The sequence below is a fragment of the Aulostomus chinensis genome, chromosome 6 (genome assembly GCF_037954235.1).
Source record: "Aulostomus chinensis isolate RoL2024-O1b breed Wild chromosome 6, RoL_Achi_v1.0, whole genome shotgun sequence".
Classification (NCBI taxonomy): domain Eukaryota; kingdom Metazoa; phylum Chordata; class Actinopteri; order Syngnathiformes; family Aulostomidae; genus Aulostomus; species Aulostomus chinensis.
Window position 1 is genome coordinate 10,331,803 of NC_141325.1, and position 21,684 is coordinate 10,353,486.

The following is a 21,684-nucleotide window of genomic DNA, read 5'->3' on the forward strand; positions in this document are numbered from 1 at the left end:
ACTGCATTGATTTTAGTGATGTTATTCCTGCTTTTAAGCATGCATATCAATTAAATTCTCCTATAGAACTGAAGAATAAATATTAACTGGGAATTTTGCCCTCCGGCCTTCTCTACTACACTTCAGAGCTCTCAGTCATTAACAGTCTACCGTGTTGACCCTTTTCCCTCCCTCCTCTCTTACCTCCAGCCTGTGAGATATCTCTGGCAGATGTGTGATCCCGGGCTCCTTGTAAATGAATTCCCGTTCATCCAGGTCTCCGAATTTGGCCCCAAAAAATCCAACCCGGAAATAGGTTCCAAACATTCTCTTATGGCCCTGGAGGGCAAGAAGGAGAGGATTTTTTATTACCCTCTAATCAGTATTTCTCATTATGTTAATAGCTTTTTATGGGATCTTTAAAATAGAAGACACTTTGAAGATTTTAGTTTAAAAAAAGCTTATATCCCTATAAACATTTCAAATAAGAATATTCCTGACCACAGCAGAAATGTTAATTGTATTATCAAAGACTTTTTAGCTGTGCAAAAATAAATTCTTATGAAATCAGGGCATGAGCTACCCAAATGATTATTAATTTCACTTCATCCACTTGAAGTAATCCCATGATTACCTTCTGAATAATGTTATTGAAAGCTCTCTGAAGTTTGTCATGAGTGGATGCCAGCTTTCTGAAGTCCCTGTGAGCCTCTAGGATTGGTATGATAATCTTGTAGACCTCATTCACTGCCTCGTACAGACCACCCTAATGAGACGGATGTCGGTTAGCATGTCTACGTATATGAAGAAGGATTATTTGTATTCAACAACAAAAAAACAACAGGAATTAAAACACTAAATGCATCTTGACATTTTCCTCTATGTTGCTACTGCAGTATAGATGTCTCACGTTGCTGAAGAGCTCAGCAGCCTGCTCCAGCAGTCCCACCAGTCCACTCTCAGTGAAGTAGCGCCCTGAACACACCCCATCTTCATCCGGCGACAGGATGTCATCTGACACCGCTGACTCCTCCAGCACATTGGAAGAGATGCTCTGAGGAGAAAATCAGTTGGCTAATCAATCAATTAGCCCTCTTAATCAAATTATCAATCACATGGCTGAATTTTAAAGGAGATGTCCTACAGTGGGAAATGGAACTAATGTGATGACCCATCCGATCAATAACGAGCTGACTGCTGCAGGTTAGAATGTCTTGTACCTTCAGAGTGAGTGTGTGCATGTGTGTGTGTATGAGTGTGTGTGAAAAACACAGCCCATTGTGAAAACCAGCTTTGAATCTACTGTTAAAACTGTTTGTTTTCAGTTTGGGAGGACAGTCTGTTCACGTGTTCCCACAGGAGCACATTTTCTTTTCTCCCCCTCTGACACTTCAAAGGCGGTGAATTAAACCGTGCTACTGGGGAACCATGTTAATATGGTGACGTTATGAGTGTACAGCTCCCCCCGCTGGACACGCACATCCATATTTGGAAGACATCCGTGGGGAGTTGTGTGATGTGGTGTGCTGTGCAGGGGAGGGTATGCTTCTTTTTTCAACAAAACAACAAACACCCACAACAACAAAAAATGAAGAATGCTTATTCTGTGGGGCAACTTATAATTGTTGCTTTTCCTTCTGAACATATGTTTGTTATTAACAGTCCCTGTTCATTTGTTGTGCGTTTGTCCTATCAACCTGGAAGGTGACACTGCCAACAGGCAGGTACTTGTGATCCTCCAGCATGCTGAGATACTCAGCCACCAGCGCAGCAGCATGGACCAGACACATGGCCGACTCCGTGTAACACTTCCTGTTGTTGTGCTTCTCAGCCATGTTCTGCAGCCAGGTCAGACGGAGGTCAGGAGACGTCTGGTACCCCTTCGCTATCCTGGGGAGGAAGGGAGAAGGAGGGAGAATGTCATCTCCTTTAATTAAACACATAAAAATCTCTTTCAACAAAGACTTAGCCAAGACTAGAGCTATGAAACTAAATACAACAGAGAGAAGATGAGAGAAAACCAAAAACCTTCACATATTTCACAGTTTGATTTACATAGAAGCTGTAAATATATCTGTAGATTGGAGACGTACATGAAAAATGTGTTTATCAGAGTGAATCTGACAGGAAATGGGGAAGAATTATGTTTTATAAGCAATAAAATATAGGGAGAGCTGTTCCTGTTCACAGAATGCATGAATAACCATTAGCTTAATTGCATGGGAATAAATCTTTAACTCTGAATGAATGCACTTACAGTATAAAGCACTGAAGTATACTATACTTAAAAATGAATTCATGCATCTGGAGACCAAATGTCTTCTGCATTAATGACCTGTGTGTTAGGAGCTCGGAGCTAAATGCTGGGGTGAGTCTAGGTGAGTGTAAAGCTAATGGGTCATTCAGCACAGCTGTCAGACACTCACCAGGTGAACCAGGCCAAAACAGAAAGGTGCATGATAAATGACACATGGAGGGGACATTGTCGAGGTAAAAATGTCTAAATCAACACACAGCATATGCATGCTCGTTTTTGTCCCAGTGTTTCCTTTTCGTGCTTTCCCAGACACACACACGCGCGCGCGCACATGTACACTGTTTGCATTTGCATATACACAAAGCCAGATCAGAGCACTAAACTGCTACCACATGGTTACCATAGCGAGAGCAGTAAATAGAGTCAAAACAACTCAGACCACAGAGAAATAGGAACCAGCAGCGACAAAAAGAGAAGCCACGGGCTGATGAGCAGGGGGGAGGGGGGTTGCAAGTGAGTTATTAATGGACACTAAAGACAGACAGAGGCAAGGAGATGGGCTTATTGGATTCTTGTTCCTTACCTGTACATAAGGTCCATAAGCATCTCAGGATCTTCCTGGAACTCTCTCATTTTCACTGTGTCGGATAAAATGCTGTTAAGGTTCCTCAGAAGTTCGTCCACCTGATGTTAACAAACAGAAACTGTGTATCAATATTAGTCATTTAAAAGCTCAGCTTTTTTAAACAACTATGTAGTACTTTATACCTGCGAGGGCAACTGTGTGTTCTGCATTTCGGTGTCCTCCTCTGCATAGGCCAAGATGGTGCGAAGCGAGCATCTCAAGTACTCCTCCTGGAAGTCTGAGGACTTGCCCACCAGGGATGCCAGAGACATGGTGACCTGCATCTTCACTCTCGAGAAGTTCTGATTAAGACAGGGGGAAGCAGAATTCATTTAAATATATTCACAATATGGAAGTGCGGCTTAGCATGGCTGACTTTCAACATGTGAGTCTTTTGGTTTCTACAGACCGGGACGTACAACAATGTATGACAACCTTGTGCAGCTTTGAGGAAAGCAAAAAGAAAGAAAAAACATATATCCATCACTGACTAAATGGGCAAATAATAGAGGAATGAAACTTGCAAGAGTGTGAAAATTTCCTCTCAACTGTTCTAAGGCATTTTAGTTCCTATAATTATACCTTGTGCAATATAAGCTTCACGTAAGACCAAAACATTACTGATATGCAACAGACAAAAGATACCAATATTGCTAGTTTTCTTTCCCAACGACTATCACAATCATGAACGCATACTGTTTCTTTTCATATTTTCCATTTCAATATGGAATATGTAACAATAACAGTAGAAGAGGAAGACGAACATGAAAAGGAAGATTTAAAAAAAAAAGAAGTTTCCCTTCAATAAAAAGTCAAATTAAATTGCATATCAGAGAGCACATACTTTAAAATTCTTGCAGACATTCATCCATTGACTGTACAAAAATTCTTACACTTGGAATTTTTTTGTGTGCGCCCAACTGCTTGGTCTATATCAGATCTTGTGCTATATGAAAACCAAATCTTTGTTGAGTCATTATATCAGCATTTTTAATAGAATCTCTGCATGTGCGTATTAATTTTTTTGTCATGTAACAGCACACATAAAAAGAGAACTACACGATTACACACTTAACAAAGATGACAGACTCTTCTGGTAATGTGGTTATGAAGCTCTCCAGGTTAATCTGATTATGTTGCATTATCTCCTCGTTTCTGTTTGTCCGTGAATTTTCCTCTCTCTCCATTCTTCACACCACCTGTCCAAGATAACTGGCCTGACAAACACCCCCCCTCCAACCTCTGCAGCAGGGTGTATGAGTGTGTGCGTGTGTTTATGTATGTGTGTGAGCCCGTGTATGTGTGAAGTCCCATCTATCTCCAGCATGACCAGCTAAGCGGGAAATGATCTCCCATTAGCAGAGACATAATCACCCATGGATCATCTCTACGGCCCCATTCTGTTCAACTGAGCATGGAGCCAGAGCTTAACCACCCATCACTGCCCCCTTACACAGTGTTTGTGTGTGTGTGTGTGTGTGTGTGTGTGTGTGTGTGTATGTGCACTAAAGTAGCCTAAATGGTAGCTTGAGTCAACACATAACCCTCTTTGTCTTTCTTTCTATGTGTATTTCTCCCTTTTCATTTTGCACTCTTTCCAACCTTTTCATAACAGGGCTAATTTTAACCACAAATATCTGTTTTTGTAATTCATTCCATTTCTGGAGAAAAAAACAAAACAAAAAACAGAGGTTCTTTTTACTTTATTGCCACAATCTAAAATTAAAGTAAACGACGGAGAGTGGAAAAACATGTGTGTGTGTGTGTGTGTGTTTGTAGCAGACAGAGAGCAAGCAGAAGGGTGGATGAAGGGATAAAAACATACACAAAGAAAGGGTAAGTTCTGTTTGAATGACTCATATGGCTGCTACGCTAATTCGTATCACAGCTTCGTCTGTGTAAACACATATATGCCGGGGAAATGCTCACTTTAAACTGGGGATGCGTGGGTAGGTGGGTGGGTGGGTGCGTGGGGGGGGGCATCTGGTGAAGCTTGACTATGACTTTCATTAAAGTGTACAGAGTGTAAACACAGGAAATATCGATTGCAGCAGCAGTTTTTTTAAGTAGTAGAGAATGTGAAAGAAGATACTCTCTCCCTTCCTTTAGATCTTCTCAATCTCGTCCTTTCTATTTCCTCCCCATCACTGCTTCACCTCTGGTTAAAACACTCTGTCTCCATCATGATTTCCTCCTTTCCGCCCCTTTCACGTTCCCTCTCTCACTACCCTTGAGGCACACACACTTGCAGAGAAGCACACTCACTCACCCACTCGTATGTAGTACAACACATACATACAGAGAGAGGTCTGGCTGTCATTAGTTAAAGAGGGGTTGGAGGCAGACAGTGACATATCTCTCTGCTCTCTACTTGGAGACATCCTTCAGCAGAAACTTTCTGCGGCATGCTCAAAATAGACATGGAAGAGACATTAAAGCCAAGCAGGAGAGGGAAAGCTAAAGAGATATGATAAGATGTGTGTACCACAAGCAATTCTGTGCCCTCATGTGCACTTAAATCAAATGTAATCTGACAAAAAAAAAGCAATTCCTTTTGTAAGATTAGATGTTAGACGAGGCTTTACGTGACAGTGAGGTGGCACGTTCCTGATATTTTCTTTGTTGATAAGTCAGAATGGATCATATTTTGATGACATGTTTCTGTGGCTGTCTTTGCTTACACTAGCAGTGCTGTAGCTGTATCTCATGATGAGGTAGAGGGTCGCACACGCCTGACACCGGTTCTCGTCCACAGGGCTGCTGCAGTACTGAAGCACCTTCTGGCACAGGTCTGCACATTGCTCTGCCTCTTCTTCAAAAAGCAATTCTCCAAACTTTAAAAAAACAAAACAAAACAAAAGAATCACTTGTGTGTATTAAATATGTCTGGCTTGTTTCAGCAGTTTGACACCCACACATGCTAATAAGCACATTTTGATTCCTCTATGCGCACAAACGTTCTCAAAGTTGACATCAGGGGATATACCTTGACAACAAGAGCTCTGAGTGTGCTGAAGGTGTGAGTGAGGAATGTAGTACTCTGGTTGCAGGTGAGAGAGTGAAGTAACACCTTCAACACTCCCCCAACCACACTGTCTTTACAATCAGCCAGTGGCACCGCCTAGAAAGAAGGCAGATGGGGAAAAAAATGAAATATAAAATAGCTTATAAGAGAAATTTAACATTTGTGCATATACTGGGAATCCACTTGAATGCACAATAGGAGTAAATGCGAACAGCTGAGATGTTGGACAGGTAGGAGACGGATTTAAATGTAAAGTTGCTATTTATATCGACATACAGTACAGATTATCTTTATTTGTTCTTACTTGCGTATTTATTGAGTTTTCACAACAAAGATAAAGCGCTGCATCCACAACACAAAAGTGAGGGAAAACAAAATGATACGAAATACATTCAACATGTATTTTATATCATATAAAATGTTCCTGCATCTGTTCCTGTTTTGGGGTGTCCACATTTAGTTTCTGGTGACCACTTCTGTACTGCTACTTTGCTCCCAGTAAAAATTTTCTCTCACAGCAATACCTTTGATGTTCTCCATATATATTACTGAACATGAACTAGGGGTATCATATCTCAAAACGGTTTTAAATATTGAGTGTACATTTTTCCCCAATATGAAATTATCTTCATAGGGTCACAGAAAGTATTTGAGTGGTCGGCCTCCACGCTCCTGCACATCCTCCAACAGTACTGCAAGTAGCCTGGTCTATCGTCTGGTCTAGCTATGAAAAAGTTGGTTAACAAATTACTATCAATAGTGCGTGCTGAGTAAACATAATCTCCTAAGAGTTTCAGACGAAAAAAGTATTCAGAAAACATCAAAAGATACCGAAAATATACACAGTTGAAGGTTTGAGTGTTCAAACCTGTACAATGGTCTCCAACAGGTCCAGAACGATGAGGTTTGTCTCTGTGGCCAAGTTTCCACTTATGAGAGCCTCCTGGTCCAACTCTGCCTTTGTTCTGATGGAAGACGTTGGCATATATTCAGAAAAATCAACAGACAGAACAGAAAAAAAAACATATAAAGAAATAGAAAGTTAAGCAAGAGGCAAGAGTTCAAACATACTTGTCATGCCTGTCATTGGTCTGTCTCCATTGGGTGAGGTCTTTCCTCCAGCGCAGGTTCTCTCTTTGACCCATGGTCCGATCCATTCCTGTTAGTTAAGTTAAACAAGCAGCTAGTTTTAGAGAGAGTTATTATGCACTTGTCAGATTAATCTATGTAGTCGAGCAGAGGAATTAATTTGTTTATTATTATTGTTTAATTTAACCAGTTGGATGGTTGATATGCATGACTGACTATATATTTGAAAATGCTTTGTCCAGGCATAGATTGTGTAATCTGAACCTGGTGCTTACTATGACTGTGTATTTATGAAATACAGATATCTAGAAAAAAAAAGAAACAAGTACACATTGCAATGATTGAAAATAATGAATATCTAAATTTGGCAGGAAAACTGGTCGTCCAGTACATGGACGTACACTACCTCCAACTCGTTTCATCATCTCCCCGCGGGCTCCCATTCCTCTCAGCAGGGCTTCCTCCAGCTGAAGCTTGGCCTGCTGGGATTTCTGTAAGGCCTGGGTGCTTACTTTGTCACTGCTCTGATTACCCTAGACACACAACCACACAAAATACATATTTCTTTAAAAGGCAAAGGTTCTGGATCTGTGCAGATATCCAGGTAGATAATGTAAAATATACATGACATTGACAATTAATTAAAACAAAGGCAATAAGATCTATGATCCATTTATCAGCCATGCCTTTTAATAAAGCAGTGAACCAAAACAAGATGATAAATGATGACCCTGACCCTGTATTCAAAGCAGGATACACAGATAGTGAGGAGCTCCAGCAGCTTGTTGAGTTGGGAAGGGGGCATATCCACAGTCCAGCGCTGAATCAGACTCCTATCAGCGTTCTTCATCACCCACAGGAAACAAACCAGCAGGTGGCGACTGGTGTCAGCTGCGAGGGTGGCTACAGTTTTCCCCTGCTGGGAAAGATATGTTCAAACTGGAGAGAACACTAACAAATGTGAATATAGCTTGTGTCTGCGGGTATGACCAGTTGAAGGTTAAAAAAAAAAAATGCAAGGCATAAAACAAATTAAGTATATAGTGCTAAACAAAATGTGTGACAATACATACTGAAGTAATGGTGAATGATTTAATTAAAAATGCCTCCTATAGAACAATAAATGAATTAATTTTAGTTGATGTCTGTGTGAAACAAATGGTGAGCAGCATACCAAAAGATGCATTGATTTTGCTTGAGTGATACCCTCTGGTTGCTACTTGGTTGACAGCTCAGAGCACAATATTATTTCTTTAGTACTCTGTGTAGGCATAATACTTTTCTTTTAAATTCAGGCGCACCATTACCTTTCTTCATGAACCTGTAGGAGGAGTTGGAGTTATGTGATCACTGCTGTTGGTCTATTTGTCTGTTACTGAGCTCATTCAAAAAGTTGTTGATGGATTTGGATGAAATTTGAAAGGATGACCTAACTTCAGAACAATCCATTTTTGCAGTATATTTTGTATTTTATCCATAGTCTGACATTGTTGTTTCACCTTGGCAGGGGTAACCCCTCTCCGTGTGCCCTTTGGTTAGCCCGTGGAGCAAACACAGTGGAAACGAAACAGCCATAAACTGTGACTATGGCTTATTTTGAAAATGAGTTGTTTTTTTTTAATTTTATTTGTAGTAGTTAAGCATTTGAAGACCAGAAAGTGTTATCACACATGTAATGTCAATGGTGATCTACTGTTCTGAGAATATGATACATTTATAATCTAACTAACAAACAAAACAACTAAAAGTAACAGAAGTTTGTAGGCTGCTTCTTTCAAACTGGCCTTAGTGAAGTATGGTTCCTTTCCCCATCTTAATAGATGTTAAATCTACTGCAGATTAATTTTCCGTCATTCTTGTGATGATGAATCGCTACAACAGAGAGCTACTGCTGCTTCACTGTGTGGCAGCTCTGATAAATGTAGCCATTATCCTCTGAGTGCTCTAGGTGTCCCACCTAGAACCTGGTTTCCAGGTCTTCATTTCACAGAGGACTTATCAGAACTTATGTCAAATATTTGTAGTTTGGAACCAAAAATATCAATTTTTTTGTCTGAAGGTGTTGCCAAACATAGATACAGAACCAGTGTTCAGGGGTAACCTCAAGGAAATGAGGGGAGAGTACTCTGGCAGCCATGTTTGGAACTGTGATGAATACCAAGCCGAGGGCCCAGCGCTGTTAAAATCAGTTTTTCCATGGCAGCATTTCATAAACCAACACACAAGCAACTTATTCATCTCTTGAAGAAAAGCAGCGAAAGAGGAGCAGAAAGGAAATGTTCAGTTTTAGTGGCTGTGCTGTTGCTTTAGCTACAGTTGATGGATGTGTTTGTCAGGGAGGACGGCCCTGTTCACTTATGATGGCAATGTCTGCCCATAAACCATCTCCTACAGACACTGTGCGTGTAGATTTTTGTGTGTGTATGATTTTTCAGGATGGATGAAGTGTGTGTGTGGCTCTGACAGCTAATCAATCTACCTCAGTGAAACTCACCTGTTAGGAAGCAGAGCACTCACAGATACAATCACACACACACACACACACACATTTTGGAACTTTTATAAACATTGTAAAACACGTTGTTGTCTGCTCTCATAACGAAAACATTAGGTAATTATGTTACAATTTTACCATGGATGCCATGGAAACAAGAACATTCCTCCCCAGTGTGCTGAAGGGGTTCCCAGCAATTGCCATGGCAACAGACTGATTGATGGGAGGGACATTTTCAAGGTCATCCTCAGGTCCACCAGTCTTGTTTTTCCCGCCACGAGCGTCTGAAACTACAGTGACAAAGAGGGGTCAAATGTGTTAAAGTGAAGAGGAGAGGGCACATGTAATGATCTAACAGACACTAAAATGTTTTCATCAGTGTCAAAGTAGATGTATTAATTAAACGCATACTGAACAAATGTATAAAATATTAAAGTGGGTAATTTTCACTTCAAGAGAATTCTTCAGTAAGGGTATAGCACACATCTCTGCAGTCTAATGAATAAATTACACACTCCTAGAAGCAGTAAATTGACCTAATCACCTAACCTCCACATGAGAGAGTATTTTTTGGCAATCATCACCCCTACATATAATACTGTAAAGTCAGTGTATGTCTGTAAATGTACGATGGCATGATCCAAATGCAGCTTGTGGTTCATGTAAATAAGTATGTGAACAAACAATCAGAGAGTGAGTGTATCTACCCGTGAAGTCCAGATAGTTGGTTGAGTCAATGATGATGCCCACTAGGGGGAGGTAAAGAGCAGCCACCTTGGCTCTAACCTCAGGTTTGATACAGCGATGGTCGAGATCATGGGAACAAAGCAGGCTGTAAATCGCGTTGATGGCCTTTCTTTGGACCTTTCCCCTGTAAAAATGCACACACACACACACACACACACACACACACACACACACACACACACACACTAGTCAAACACCACAGAAATGGCTGTGGGTACCAACTAAGGATTTTAAGCACGTCTGCGATTCAGTTTAGATTGTGCATTGTGGGGTCATGGTTTGATTGTGTCTGTTTTGTACATTCAAGGGAAGAAAAAAAAAACCAGACACTCACAATTAGCTGAACTGACTAAATCACAATTAAACATGGTCGATAGACTCACTACTGCCTTTTGGTGTCATTTATGGCCCTAGAGCCTGTAAAGTTCAGTTATGCATCCCTAATATCAACTGCAAAGTGCCTCCATACCCTTCTGACTCCATGTCCAGGGCGGCATTGAGCTCTGTCAGCAGCAGACCGGAGAGGTAGTGCTGCTGCTTGAATTCCTGAGAAAGCTCAAACAGCCCCAAGATCCTCTGCTGTTCCTGGAAACTACACGAACCAGAACTCTGAATGAAGAGAGAGAGAGAGGGAGAGGGCGAGAGAGATGTGGAGTGACAGATACAAAGAAAGGGCAGAGGTAAAATATTGGCTTAGCACAAATCAAAGTTCTTTTGAAACAGCTCTTCTACTCTGTGAAAAGTCCCTTTCAGTTCACATTTTAGGTTACTTGTAGTTTTCACTGACCTTCGGGCCAAAATGATGATATTCACTATTCAAACTGAGGGAGAATGTTTAAAGTGTATTACATGTAGAGACACAATCCTGACTTGACAGATTGTCGGTTTAATACACTGACAGAGACAGTGGATAAACAATGAGTGAAATGCCTAAAATACAAATACGACAACTAATTCTGACTGTCAAACCAACAGACCTGTGAGGAGATGGATGGACATGGTGAGGCAGGTGCGGAGGCAGGGCTGCTGAAGAAGAGGCTCAAGTTGAGGTAGTGCTCATGACTGCACAGGATTCGCAGGAATTCCAGACGCATGCTGATCAATACTGGCATTGACACACTTTTAGCTGACATCTAGGAGGGAAATAAAGCAAAGGAAAATAAACTTTCAACAATTTCAGTTTAAAAAAAGGGCAGCAGTACGACACATGGTGGCATCTTGGAAAGCTTTTAGTTGGCAATCAGCAGTGTTTTACCTGGTTACAGTAGTTTTTCACCAGTTGGAAGACAAATCCTCGATCCATGAGAGACAGCAGGTCATAGAGGAAGAAGGCCAGACTGATGTTGACTTTCTCTGCTTGCTCTACCTCCTACAAAAAAAAATAAATAAAAAATCAACAAACAGCAATCAGCAAGCTGTACCGAGCGGATATTGCAGAGCATCAGGCTGTGCGAGCGGAACTTTTGATACTACTGAGGCAAATTAGTAGTTTTAGCTTCCTGTTGTTTACAGGACACAGATAACAAGTACACAGAAGGTGCACAGAGGGAGTTGAGAGAGTTGGGTGGATGAGGACTAGGTGATGTGGTAGTGATGTTTATGAGCTTATAATTTACATTATTCCCTTTACCTTCTGTTGTTTGACGAGGATAGTCCCAATCTCAGCAGTAACCACTGAGACGATGGTGGTGATGTCATCTTTAAATCGGTCAGAGAAACGGCTTCGCCGAGGGACGCTGTTCTTGTCAAGCTGAGACACGTGTTGAGCCATACTTTTCACCTAAGGAGGTAGAAAATATACATCGTATCACACGATGTCAACAAATAAGCTTCATGAATTACACAATTGATCAAGTTGCAATTATATAACCGTGTGCACGCGCGCATACAGTTATTTTGAGCAGTGCTGCACATTTATTTCAGAAATGATTGTAAAAGATATTTTTGGATATTGGCATTTATTTCATTTAGCACAACATTGTTGTTTTGAAGAAGTACAGCATAAATGTTGCACATAGAACGCAAGTTCAATGTTGTATTTTTTTGTATTATGTTTGTACATACTTCTAGATTTGTAGCAATTTTTGTGCACTTTTAACAAAGCAAATACTCATGATACCACATGTTTATCATATTGCATTCTTGTACAAATTAACCCATAATGACTTTTTTACACACACATTATATGTGTATAGACACGATGTGGGTTTTTTTTCCAAGAACCATGACAGTTACCCAGCTGAGATAATCCTAACCTTTAGTTTACTCTTTAAAAAAATCTAATTGTAAAAGAACATTCTTGTCATTTCAATGAGCTCCTGCTAGTGAGGTCTAGTTAGGATGAGAGTAAATACAAGAGATGATGCAACACTGGTTCTAAAGAGACAAATTGTTGAGCAAGTTGATAATTTGCAGACCACAGTTATTCATCACAAACTACAACTACCATTTATCTTTTAAAGGTGTGTGGTCACAAGGTCAAGGTATGATGGTGTGAATCATTAACATCTTGCAGCAAAAGACAGCTTTAACCACACCCGAAACCTTGTTCTAGCACAATGAAACTGAATAATATTTTTTCAGGCAGACTCCTCTACTAAGTTTTGATTATTTGATATCTGAAGAATTCTTACATCTGGACTATATATCATTAGGCAAAAATGTGCCTACTATCTCTATCTTGAGCTGAATGTGACCATCATTATTTAAATGAATGCCATGTGCCAACACAACAGAGACTGCTCTGCTAACTGCACTCCTTCCCTAATTGATCATCTTGTTGATAGTGTTGCAGGCTCACGGCGGATGATGCTTGACTCTGTTGCCCCGCTGACAGAGAAGATGAAATAACAAAAGGAGTATAACTCCTCGTATAACTGACAAAGCCACAAATTAAAGCAAACAACACAAAAACTTGAAAGGAAAAGCATAAAAAGAAAACACAAAGGAAGGCCCTCTATAATGCCAGAATGCCTGTAACTCATCATTAAAAGAGGAAACCAAAACAACCCCAGAATCCTTTTTCAGTACTGTGGCCAGGTTGACTGAGAATCATATATCTGTTCCTGTATGCTAATCACTTCATGAACCGCTATAATGATAAAAGTCTTATTAATCACCGCCTGTACCCAACTGGCACCAATTTATCTTCAAACAGGAACAGACCTGCCAACTTGAGGAAAATATTTCGAGGACCACAATACTGTTACCCTGAGTTCACTTGCTTTCTCACCACTTTGCTTAATAAACAATCTTACAATATAATCCTATTCGGCTGAAGCCTTTGGCTAAAACCATTTCTTACATGTGTTTACCTAAGACTTTGAACTTTGACCATGTTTAAGCAAAGACATCCAACACTAGAACAATACATAAAAAAGAATATCATAAAAGGCACACTTTATTCTCCCTTTCAGCACATGTATCAGACCCGCAAACATATAGAGCTCACACACATGTAGGCCTTAGCATCTAGAGATTTTGCTATAACACTTAGCAGCTACCTTACTTATTACCTCTTGCTCCTTATGGGCTAATATGAAAATCATAATTGCAAAATGCATTGCTTCCGACATTTTCTGAGGAACTTCGCTTCTTTTTAGGTCAGTGCTCTCTCTTTTGTCATTCACTCCATCAGAATTCTCCATTGTTGACATCATGATTATTTCCAAACTGACAGCACACCTACACCCACACCCCCACCCACTTCCTGGCAACTTTTGTCGTGTTATATCTACAGAATCTGCATTTCTTTACTTCATCAGGCTATGACCTCCTCCTCTTAAAAAAAGAGTCACATTTAATACCCTGTAACACATGGACAATACAACCGAATGTTACTCTGCCAACTTACAGTAAACGCCTGATGAATAAGACAGCTACCCTACAAGTTATGCAACACTCAGCTAAATTTATGAACTACATATTTTTCCAACACGAAAGGCCTTTGTTAAATTAATTAATAATTCACTGAAGTCAGTTTACTTTTACAAAGAAACATCCAACCAGCCAGATGAGATGAGAAGGACGAATGAGCTTTGGCCCACCTAAACTCACAAGAGTAAACAGCATCACCAAAGATCTGGTATATATTTAGAAGGTTTTTTTTCTCCCCCTTTAGTGATTTCTTAATTTAAACCACCGCCATCTCTCACAGAGCCGATCTCAATAAAATTAAACTGAACTGAATTTAAAAACAAAGCATTAACATACTGACCAACAGCTCAAAGAAGAACCAGGCATATTTGTATGCGTTCTCTCTGCAGACCCCGGTGCTGACGACCATCTGTAGGGCCAGCTCCTCATGAAACTGCTGCAGGAGAGAGAAAACACAGTCTTAAGTCAGACGGACAGTGTGATAGTGAATATTTTATTAAAGACATAACCTGAGAGTGCTGCACTGGATATGACTATGTATTTATTGTTAAAAACAAAACAAAACGGAGGATTGAGCATGAAAAAATGTGACCAAAAACCCATACAACCACAGAATTGGTGTCACACTCCCACCCTGTGGATGCCAGAGGGAACTGGGGGCAGGACATTTTCAATCTGAATTATGCCTTTTTAGTTCTGCATTTAAAAGAATAGTTATTTATTATTAGTTTTAATTACACAGGGAAAAACATCAGCTCTTAGGGGGATGCAAATTTGTTCTAAATCTTTCCCATTAATATGTACTAGAAATAGCTACACCCGCAATAAAGATACTTATTGCTATTTCAAGGATTTCAATTCTGCATTGTAATACCTTGTCGTTACATCAGGTTACATCAGATGAACACCAGGCAAGGTCAAGACTGCTGTGGTGATGTAAACAAAATTTTCAATCTGCAATTTAATCAATTACACTTTGTTTTACTGGCAATATCAGCACATTTGAGTGCTATGTTCTGAGACCATAGGGGCTCACGGGGTAAATCATGGCATCAAAATAAATAAATAAATAAATAAAGCATCATATTTGTATCTAAAGGAGACCATTGAATTACACATCAGCGTGGTTTAGGGAGCATCAGTACCACACAGGGAACTGAAGTTGTGCTGAGAGACTTTGTACCTTTCTGTTGGAGGGCCTGGTGTTTCCTGTGGTGCTTTGGTGGCTGTTCACATCCACATAGGTGGACATGCGGCTGCCAGGGTTGTTGTGGCCCTTGAGAGAGACACACAGACAGAAACAGACACACAAGAGACAGAAGTTCCATCACAGTGAACATGATTGATGCTTTCATTAGAGAGGGTGTCTAGTGGCCTATTACAATACCTAATGTACTGTAGGGATGGATATCAAATGACTGTTTTGTGTGTGTGAGAATGCATGCTGGGATATTTACATACTGCAGTGTGTGTGTCTCTGCCAAGTACATAATCATTTACTGGTGCAGAGAAATGGAAATTCTAGGGTCCAGAAACAGGAAGATCTTGTTTTAGAAGAATGCAAATTACCCATTGTAAGTTACTTGAAGCAAAAGCTAAAAGTTTCTGAAGGTGCTTGTGAGAAAACAGGCTCAAGCTCTCCAATACCTTTGCCAAGAGGATGTTTTTGACCTCAGCGTCTTCAGCAGAGCTGTGTGGAGCTGGGATATCTGGGTTGCTGCTGCTGCGGACCCTGGAAAGGAGAAGCATGTTGCCAACTGTGGTTGCTGTGGCTCGACCCATGGTGCTGTAACGGCTCTCTGTTGAAGGTGTCATGCTGCCTGAGCCTAGACAAATTTCAATGGACACAAACACAAAACCAGTCAGTTCTTAACGCTTAAATAAAATAACACTCCTTAAAATTAAAAAAAAATAAAAATAAGAAAAGGTATCTGTTGTACCATTTTGCATGTCTCGAGGGGGATCAGGAAGACGGAACACCCAGTAAAGGTAGGTGGCCAATAGGCTGTTTCGACCCTGCTGGTCTTTGGTCAGCTCTTGGCTATTATGGAGGCTGTTGACAATAGACACCACTGATTCGAAGGCTATCTGAGCCAGATTTGCTGAAAGACACAGACATGCAGACAAAACCTATCAAATCTGTCATAGAAATATTGGAAAGAAAAATATCTTCTTCATATCCTTATGATGGATCAAATGCAAGCAATCCTTGTTTCTATGATTTCTCATTGTAGCACCGACTGTAACATGGCAATAAAAAAAAAAATTCAGTAGCAGTCCCACGCATTGGCATACAGGGTCTGAAATATTTTTTAAAACATGCACATGATAATTGCTCATCAATAGACATAAACATATAGAGTAAGATAAAGTGCAATAAAATGGAGTGTTAGTCTCGTTTCAGCAGTTCACCTTTAAGAGAACACATTCAGATTTAACTGTTGTTAAATGAGAGATTTATAACTACAGTGTGTTCATCTCAAATACGTTGATTTTTAGTTTGTAAAACTTCATCACACAGTGAGCTATAATAACTATGAGTCACTACTCATCCGATTTTTCTGCAGCAACAGTGATTTCCCTGTTATTTGAGCCCAGGGCTGAATTCAGAACTACTAACTCTGCCAAGGAGGTTTTCATCAAATGGAATGTTGAACCCTGCATATCATATAACATTGTGCATAGTCTTGTCCACCAATAGAGACACTATTGTTGCAGCTCTAATTTAGTCATAATAATTCCTCACCAGTCTGGCCAGCAATGACCATCGGCTGCATGATGAGGGTAAAAAGTTTATCGAGCACCAGGTGGAGGAAGAGGACCAGGGGCTCTAAACTGGAGGATGACAGTGACACTATACTGAGCTTCAGCTCATGCTCCAGCTTGTTCTCTGGAATCTTCTCCTCTCTGACACGCAGTGGGAAGGTTGCTCCACCCTCTAAAGCATGACAGAGGGTAAAGAAGCGCTCCAAGTGGTTGTCCTGGTACAGAAACAAAGAGATTTGTTACAGAATTGTGTCTGCTGGGAAAGGAGTGAGATCAAGATGAAAGAAGAGAGCGGCACAGACAAATGCAAAGAGACAGGGTGCATGTAATGCTCCAGGCGGTACGTCTTGCAAAATCAGAGAGGACAGTTGTTCTATTATGTGTGTGCGTACTGTTTAGTCTATCATGTGAGCGTGACAGAGAGGGCAGATTAGAAGTAGAGGAGGAAGACAGGAGTGGAGAAGTGGGTCAATATGTTTGCCTGTTGAACCAGAACTTACCTGTGTGTGTAGAGATGACACTGCCTGGACCTCAAGATTGAACAATCCTTTGTGACTCTCCATCCACTTGACTGGAGGAGCCTGCTGAGGGAGTTTCTGCACAACAAAAAAGCAGAATATTTTCTACATCATCACAGAACAACTAATTAAAGACAAACCATTTGTTTTTGTTTTTTTATAGAATGTATTTTTCCAATATAAAATATATTTACCTCAGGACTATGTAATGAGTAGTTGACAGGTAGCCTCTCCAAGACAATGGGCAGACAGAACTGGCCGGTGTTCAGTCTGTCATTGTTCCACATAGGCAGCCACTGTATCAGAGGTAAACAGCAAGTACTTCAATTATGTAGTTATCAATGTCTTTCTTGTTGCAGATGACTGGAAAAGCCCTTCATTTAATATCTCTGATTTTAATAGACTATTTATGTGAAAATGAATACAATTCCCCATGTAAAATGAGTGCTATTTGTGCTGAAAAATGATTACAAATTTGAGAAAATTCAGACACACTGACAATGCATCTCTCGTGCAGACGCTGTAGCATGATAAGTCGTTGTATGTGCTCACAGAAATGCAGGAGCAAACTAAAAATCCTTTAAGTGTAGGGTTTTAGTGGAGGACATAATCTTACAGAATATCCAATGAGAGTTTCACAGCTACTGGTCTGGTTCTGTTTCTGCTGGCAGCTAATGTGGTAAAAGGTGAACAGCAAGTGATGTCTTTCTGTCAGATGGGCTGGAAGGGCCACCTTAACCTCCTCATAGAAGTCTGGTGACCTGGGAAGAGAAGCAGTATTAAAGAAAACAAATGGGGAAGGAGAAAGATAAAGGAGGGGAGAGAAGGGGGGAATCCCCAAACTGGAACAAGAGTTAATGAGGGTTCCTGAGTTTGGTTATGACAAAAAGCACCTCTAAAATAGTACTGAATATTATCCAATAATGGGTACTTGCTTGTTGTGATAGGTGACTGGAGTGTAAACTTCCTGCACAAATTCAGGGCCACTTGATTTTCCAAAAATGACCTGAGAGCAAAATAACACAAAAAAACTGTCAACAGGTTTTATCAGGTGTTGATGCTCTCTTTTGCAGTTAGGTGAACTTCACACATCCATCCATCCATCCATTTCTACTGCTTATCCTGTTAAGAGTCGCGGGGGGGGGGGGGCTAGAGCCTATCCCAGCAGCCTTCGTGCGAGAGGCGGGGTTCACCCTGGACAGGTCACCAGTCCATCACAGGGCCAACACATAGAGACAGACAACCATTCACACTCACAGCCACACCTACAGTCAATTTAGAGTATCAATCAGCCTCGTCCCCTCTTGATGTCTTTGGACTGTGGGAGGAAGCTGGAGTACCAGAGAGAACCCACACAGGAACAGGGAGAACATGGAGACTCCACACAGAAAGATCCCGTGCTCGAGCCGGGGCTCGAACCCTGAACCTTCTCACTGTGAGGCGACAGTGCTGACCACTGCACCACCGTACCGTCCCTTCACACATCCATGAAGGGTAATTATCAAAATTTATCAGTTTTAATGATGTGATATGAATGTGAGATGATAGATTCAATAAGCAGCACTCACAGGAAGTGAGCAACTGGGGTCCTCGCCACTCATGAACTGGATTTTTATGGTGATGTTTCGTGCTGATGTCAATCTGTTGACAAAGTTCAGCCTCTGGGGATAAATAAACAGCATGTTCCTAGAAGAAAAACAGAAGAAAAAGATTACAACAAACTGTAATATTACGAAATAAAATGGGGGGAAATGGCACTCATTCAAACACCACTAGATGGCGACACTTGTGCAGCAACGTCTCAGTTGGAAGTGGAACTGAGGAGAGTATAATGTCATTCAGTGTGACTATCATCTGTCTTGAAATCTGGGATACAGTGTGTATTTCCATCCATTTTCTTCCACTTATCCTCTTGAGGGTCGCGGGGGCCTGGAGCCTATCCCAGCAGCTTTTGGATGAGAGGCGGGGATCACCCTGGACACGTCGCTAGTCCATTGCAGGGTAAACACATACAGTATAGGTCATACAGTCAATTTAGAGTATCAGTCAGCCTCGTCCCCTCTTGATGTCTTTGGACTGTGGGAGGAAGCCGGAGTACCACGAGAGAACCCACACAGGAACAGGGAGAACATGGAGACTCCACACAGAAAGATCCCGTGCCCGAGCCAGAGCTCAAACCCGGAACCTTCTTGCTGTGAGGCGACAGTGCGAACCACTGCACCACCGTACCACCCAGTGTGTATTTACCATTCAGAAAACATGTTAATGCAAACTGTCACTACTTGTTCATTGCAGACAAAACCAGTTTTCAACAGAGCGCTCAGGCGAGTTCAACTGCCTCTTTAACTTTAACCCCACCAGGCAGTTTCAGGTAGGCTGGATAAAGATACTTAAAAATAAGCTCTTCACTAAAAAAAGAGCAAAGCAAGAGCATCATAACTGATGCCTCTGCATGAGCCAATAAACCTGTTTATACCTCCAGCTATGAATATTTCTTTTTCAAAACCTTGTCAGTTCTTCATTCTGTAGTATCTTGCTTCTATGCATGTTTCACTTGGATGTTCCATGTCACAGGTTCAAAAAAATGGCTCTGGAAAAAAATAATATTCAAAAGAACAAACATCAAAGGACCCTCCACTCACCTGTAAATGTTATGCGGGACATAAACTTCACTAGAGGGGAACTCCAGCACCTCTTTGACGTGGCGAATGTTCTTCTCGGCCACGGGTATGAGGGGGATGAGCTCAGTGGACAAACAGGCCTGTGGCAAGTCGTGGAGTGGAGACATGTCCAGTTTTATTGAACCTGAAGACACAGGAGATGTCAAAGTCATGAATCTGTGACATGCATGTACTGTAACCTGCATACTTATGTGATATCATATTAAGGCTTTCCATGTTTAAGTTAGGTAATGTTAGCAGCTGTCACGGATAAAATAGTATGAGTTCTGAGAATGGGCATTTTGATGTGATACCTGATATTGTCTTGACTCTCCTCTGTGGAGTGGAGGTTTTCTTAATCTCAGACAGAAATTTGAGCAAGTCCTCATCACTCAAACGGTCACCCTCCTGACACACATACATACACACATATACACACACATAAAGTTACACCTGCAAAGTGACACATTTCTGTGACCTGATGGAATGTATTCTAGAGTATCATCAGTCAAAGAGTAGGAAAGCAATACTAGTACCATAAACTTGTCAGTATGTTATATAATATGTGGTAACTTGAGGCAAAGTTGTGACATATTTGGCTTTGTGTGTGAGTGCAGGTCTGACCTGTTTGAAGATGGTGCTGATAGTGATGGTAGCGGGTTTGAAAGCAGAAATGCTGCAGAAGTGATCGTCAATGGTGTTGTAACGTTCAGAGTTCCTCCTGGGCAGCTGTGTTTTACGGTCTATGCTGCTGGATTTACCTGGTGAAACACACATTCACATACACACATTCAAGAAATGCACACACAGATACTTAAATAGATAAATGCTCCTTTCGCACACCTCCTCTTAAGCTATCAGAGTCTGTGACATCACGGTCCATGGCAGCAGTGGAGATGACTTCCATAATGTTAACAGTTGCCCAGGCAAAGGGCATGCGATAGCAACCAAGTCTCTGGCAAAAAGCCTCCGTCTGGCCTCGCAGTTTCTCAAGCTTATCTTTGTTCTGAAGGACCAAACACATAACTTAATGCATTCCAAAAATTCTGAACATACATTACACTGCACCCACAGCTGGTGTTCAACATGCTGAGGAAGGTAATATTAAAAATGTCCACTCTATGTGTTTGGCATTTCTTTGGCCCATTACCTTTGCAAAGTCAGATTCCCTCATAGTCAAATAGGGTTCAGCGCAATCACCGATCTCTCCCTGCTGGAGGACTTTGTCCAGCTGCAGATGCATAGATAACACAGACTGAATTAAAGGGTACGAAACACCTTAGGAAACAGGAAAAAAAATCCATGCGTAAAGAAAATTCATGATTACCTTGATGACCAGAAAGATGTCTGGGGAAGGGTAGGTAATGGAGAAGATGGCAGATCTGGCCAGTGAGGAGTGATCCACATGTTGAGTGTGAACTTTCAAGAAGTTTTTAAACTGTTCAGAGTTCAGATCACAGTAGAAGTTCTCTGATATCTGGAAGGACACAGGGATGGAGGTATTAAGTAAATAACATACAGGGTTCATTTGTTAATTGAGATTTCTCCCAATATCAGAATGGTGTAGTAAAATGGATGACATTTGGAGGTGAATAACATCCAAAGAGTCAGTTCAGGAAAGGTTTATTGGACCACAGGTGTGATGTTA

The 21,684-nt window shown here is 41.0% G+C and overlaps 1 protein-coding gene across 2 annotated transcripts in view; it reads right to left on the reverse strand.

Annotated features, from left to right (window-relative positions):
• dock8 (dedicator of cytokinesis 8) overlaps positions 1 to 21,684 on the reverse strand; it is a 54,055-nt gene that overhangs the window by 8,022 nt on the left and 24,349 nt on the right. The window contains exons 9-42 of one of the 2 annotated variants that reach the window (XM_086206383.1): positions 21,364 to 21,513; positions 21,187 to 21,267; positions 20,880 to 21,042; positions 20,661 to 20,797; positions 20,351 to 20,444; positions 20,019 to 20,181; positions 18,945 to 19,062; positions 18,312 to 18,382; positions 17,993 to 18,137; positions 17,571 to 17,672; positions 17,359 to 17,454; positions 16,839 to 17,073; positions 16,033 to 16,194; positions 15,740 to 15,918; positions 15,276 to 15,368; positions 14,433 to 14,528; positions 11,847 to 11,996; positions 11,472 to 11,585; positions 11,194 to 11,349; positions 10,686 to 10,825; positions 10,177 to 10,340; positions 9,608 to 9,759; positions 7,712 to 7,891; positions 7,382 to 7,508; positions 6,958 to 7,045; positions 6,755 to 6,851; positions 5,848 to 5,982; positions 5,543 to 5,695; positions 3,005 to 3,163; positions 2,820 to 2,920; positions 1,677 to 1,869; positions 890 to 1,033; positions 614 to 745; positions 184 to 318 (exon numbers count right to left, since the gene is read on the reverse strand). In XM_086206383.1, coding sequence (XP_086062509.1) covers positions 184 to 318; positions 614 to 745; positions 890 to 1,033; positions 1,677 to 1,869; positions 2,820 to 2,920; positions 3,005 to 3,163; positions 5,543 to 5,695; positions 5,848 to 5,982; positions 6,755 to 6,851; positions 6,958 to 7,045; positions 7,382 to 7,508; positions 7,712 to 7,891; positions 9,608 to 9,759; positions 10,177 to 10,340; positions 10,686 to 10,825; positions 11,194 to 11,349; positions 11,472 to 11,585; positions 11,847 to 11,996; positions 14,433 to 14,528; positions 15,276 to 15,368; positions 15,740 to 15,918; positions 16,033 to 16,194; positions 16,839 to 17,073; positions 17,359 to 17,454; positions 17,571 to 17,672; positions 17,993 to 18,137; positions 18,312 to 18,382; positions 18,945 to 19,062; positions 20,019 to 20,181; positions 20,351 to 20,444; positions 20,661 to 20,797; positions 20,880 to 21,042; positions 21,187 to 21,267; positions 21,364 to 21,513 — 4,605 coding nt within the window. Of the gene's footprint in view, positions 1 to 183; positions 319 to 613; positions 746 to 889; positions 1,034 to 1,676; positions 1,870 to 2,819; positions 2,921 to 3,004; positions 3,164 to 5,542; positions 5,696 to 5,847; positions 5,983 to 6,754; positions 6,852 to 6,957; positions 7,046 to 7,381; positions 7,509 to 7,711; positions 7,895 to 9,607; positions 9,760 to 10,176; positions 10,341 to 10,685; positions 10,826 to 11,193; positions 11,350 to 11,471; positions 11,586 to 11,846; positions 11,997 to 14,432; positions 14,529 to 15,275; positions 15,369 to 15,739; positions 15,919 to 16,032; positions 16,195 to 16,838; positions 17,074 to 17,358; positions 17,455 to 17,570; positions 17,673 to 17,992; positions 18,138 to 18,311; positions 18,383 to 18,944; positions 19,063 to 20,018; positions 20,182 to 20,350; positions 20,445 to 20,660; positions 20,798 to 20,879; positions 21,043 to 21,186; positions 21,268 to 21,363; positions 21,514 to 21,684 lie in introns of both variants that reach the window. The other variant, XM_086206382.1, reaches the window with a different exon arrangement.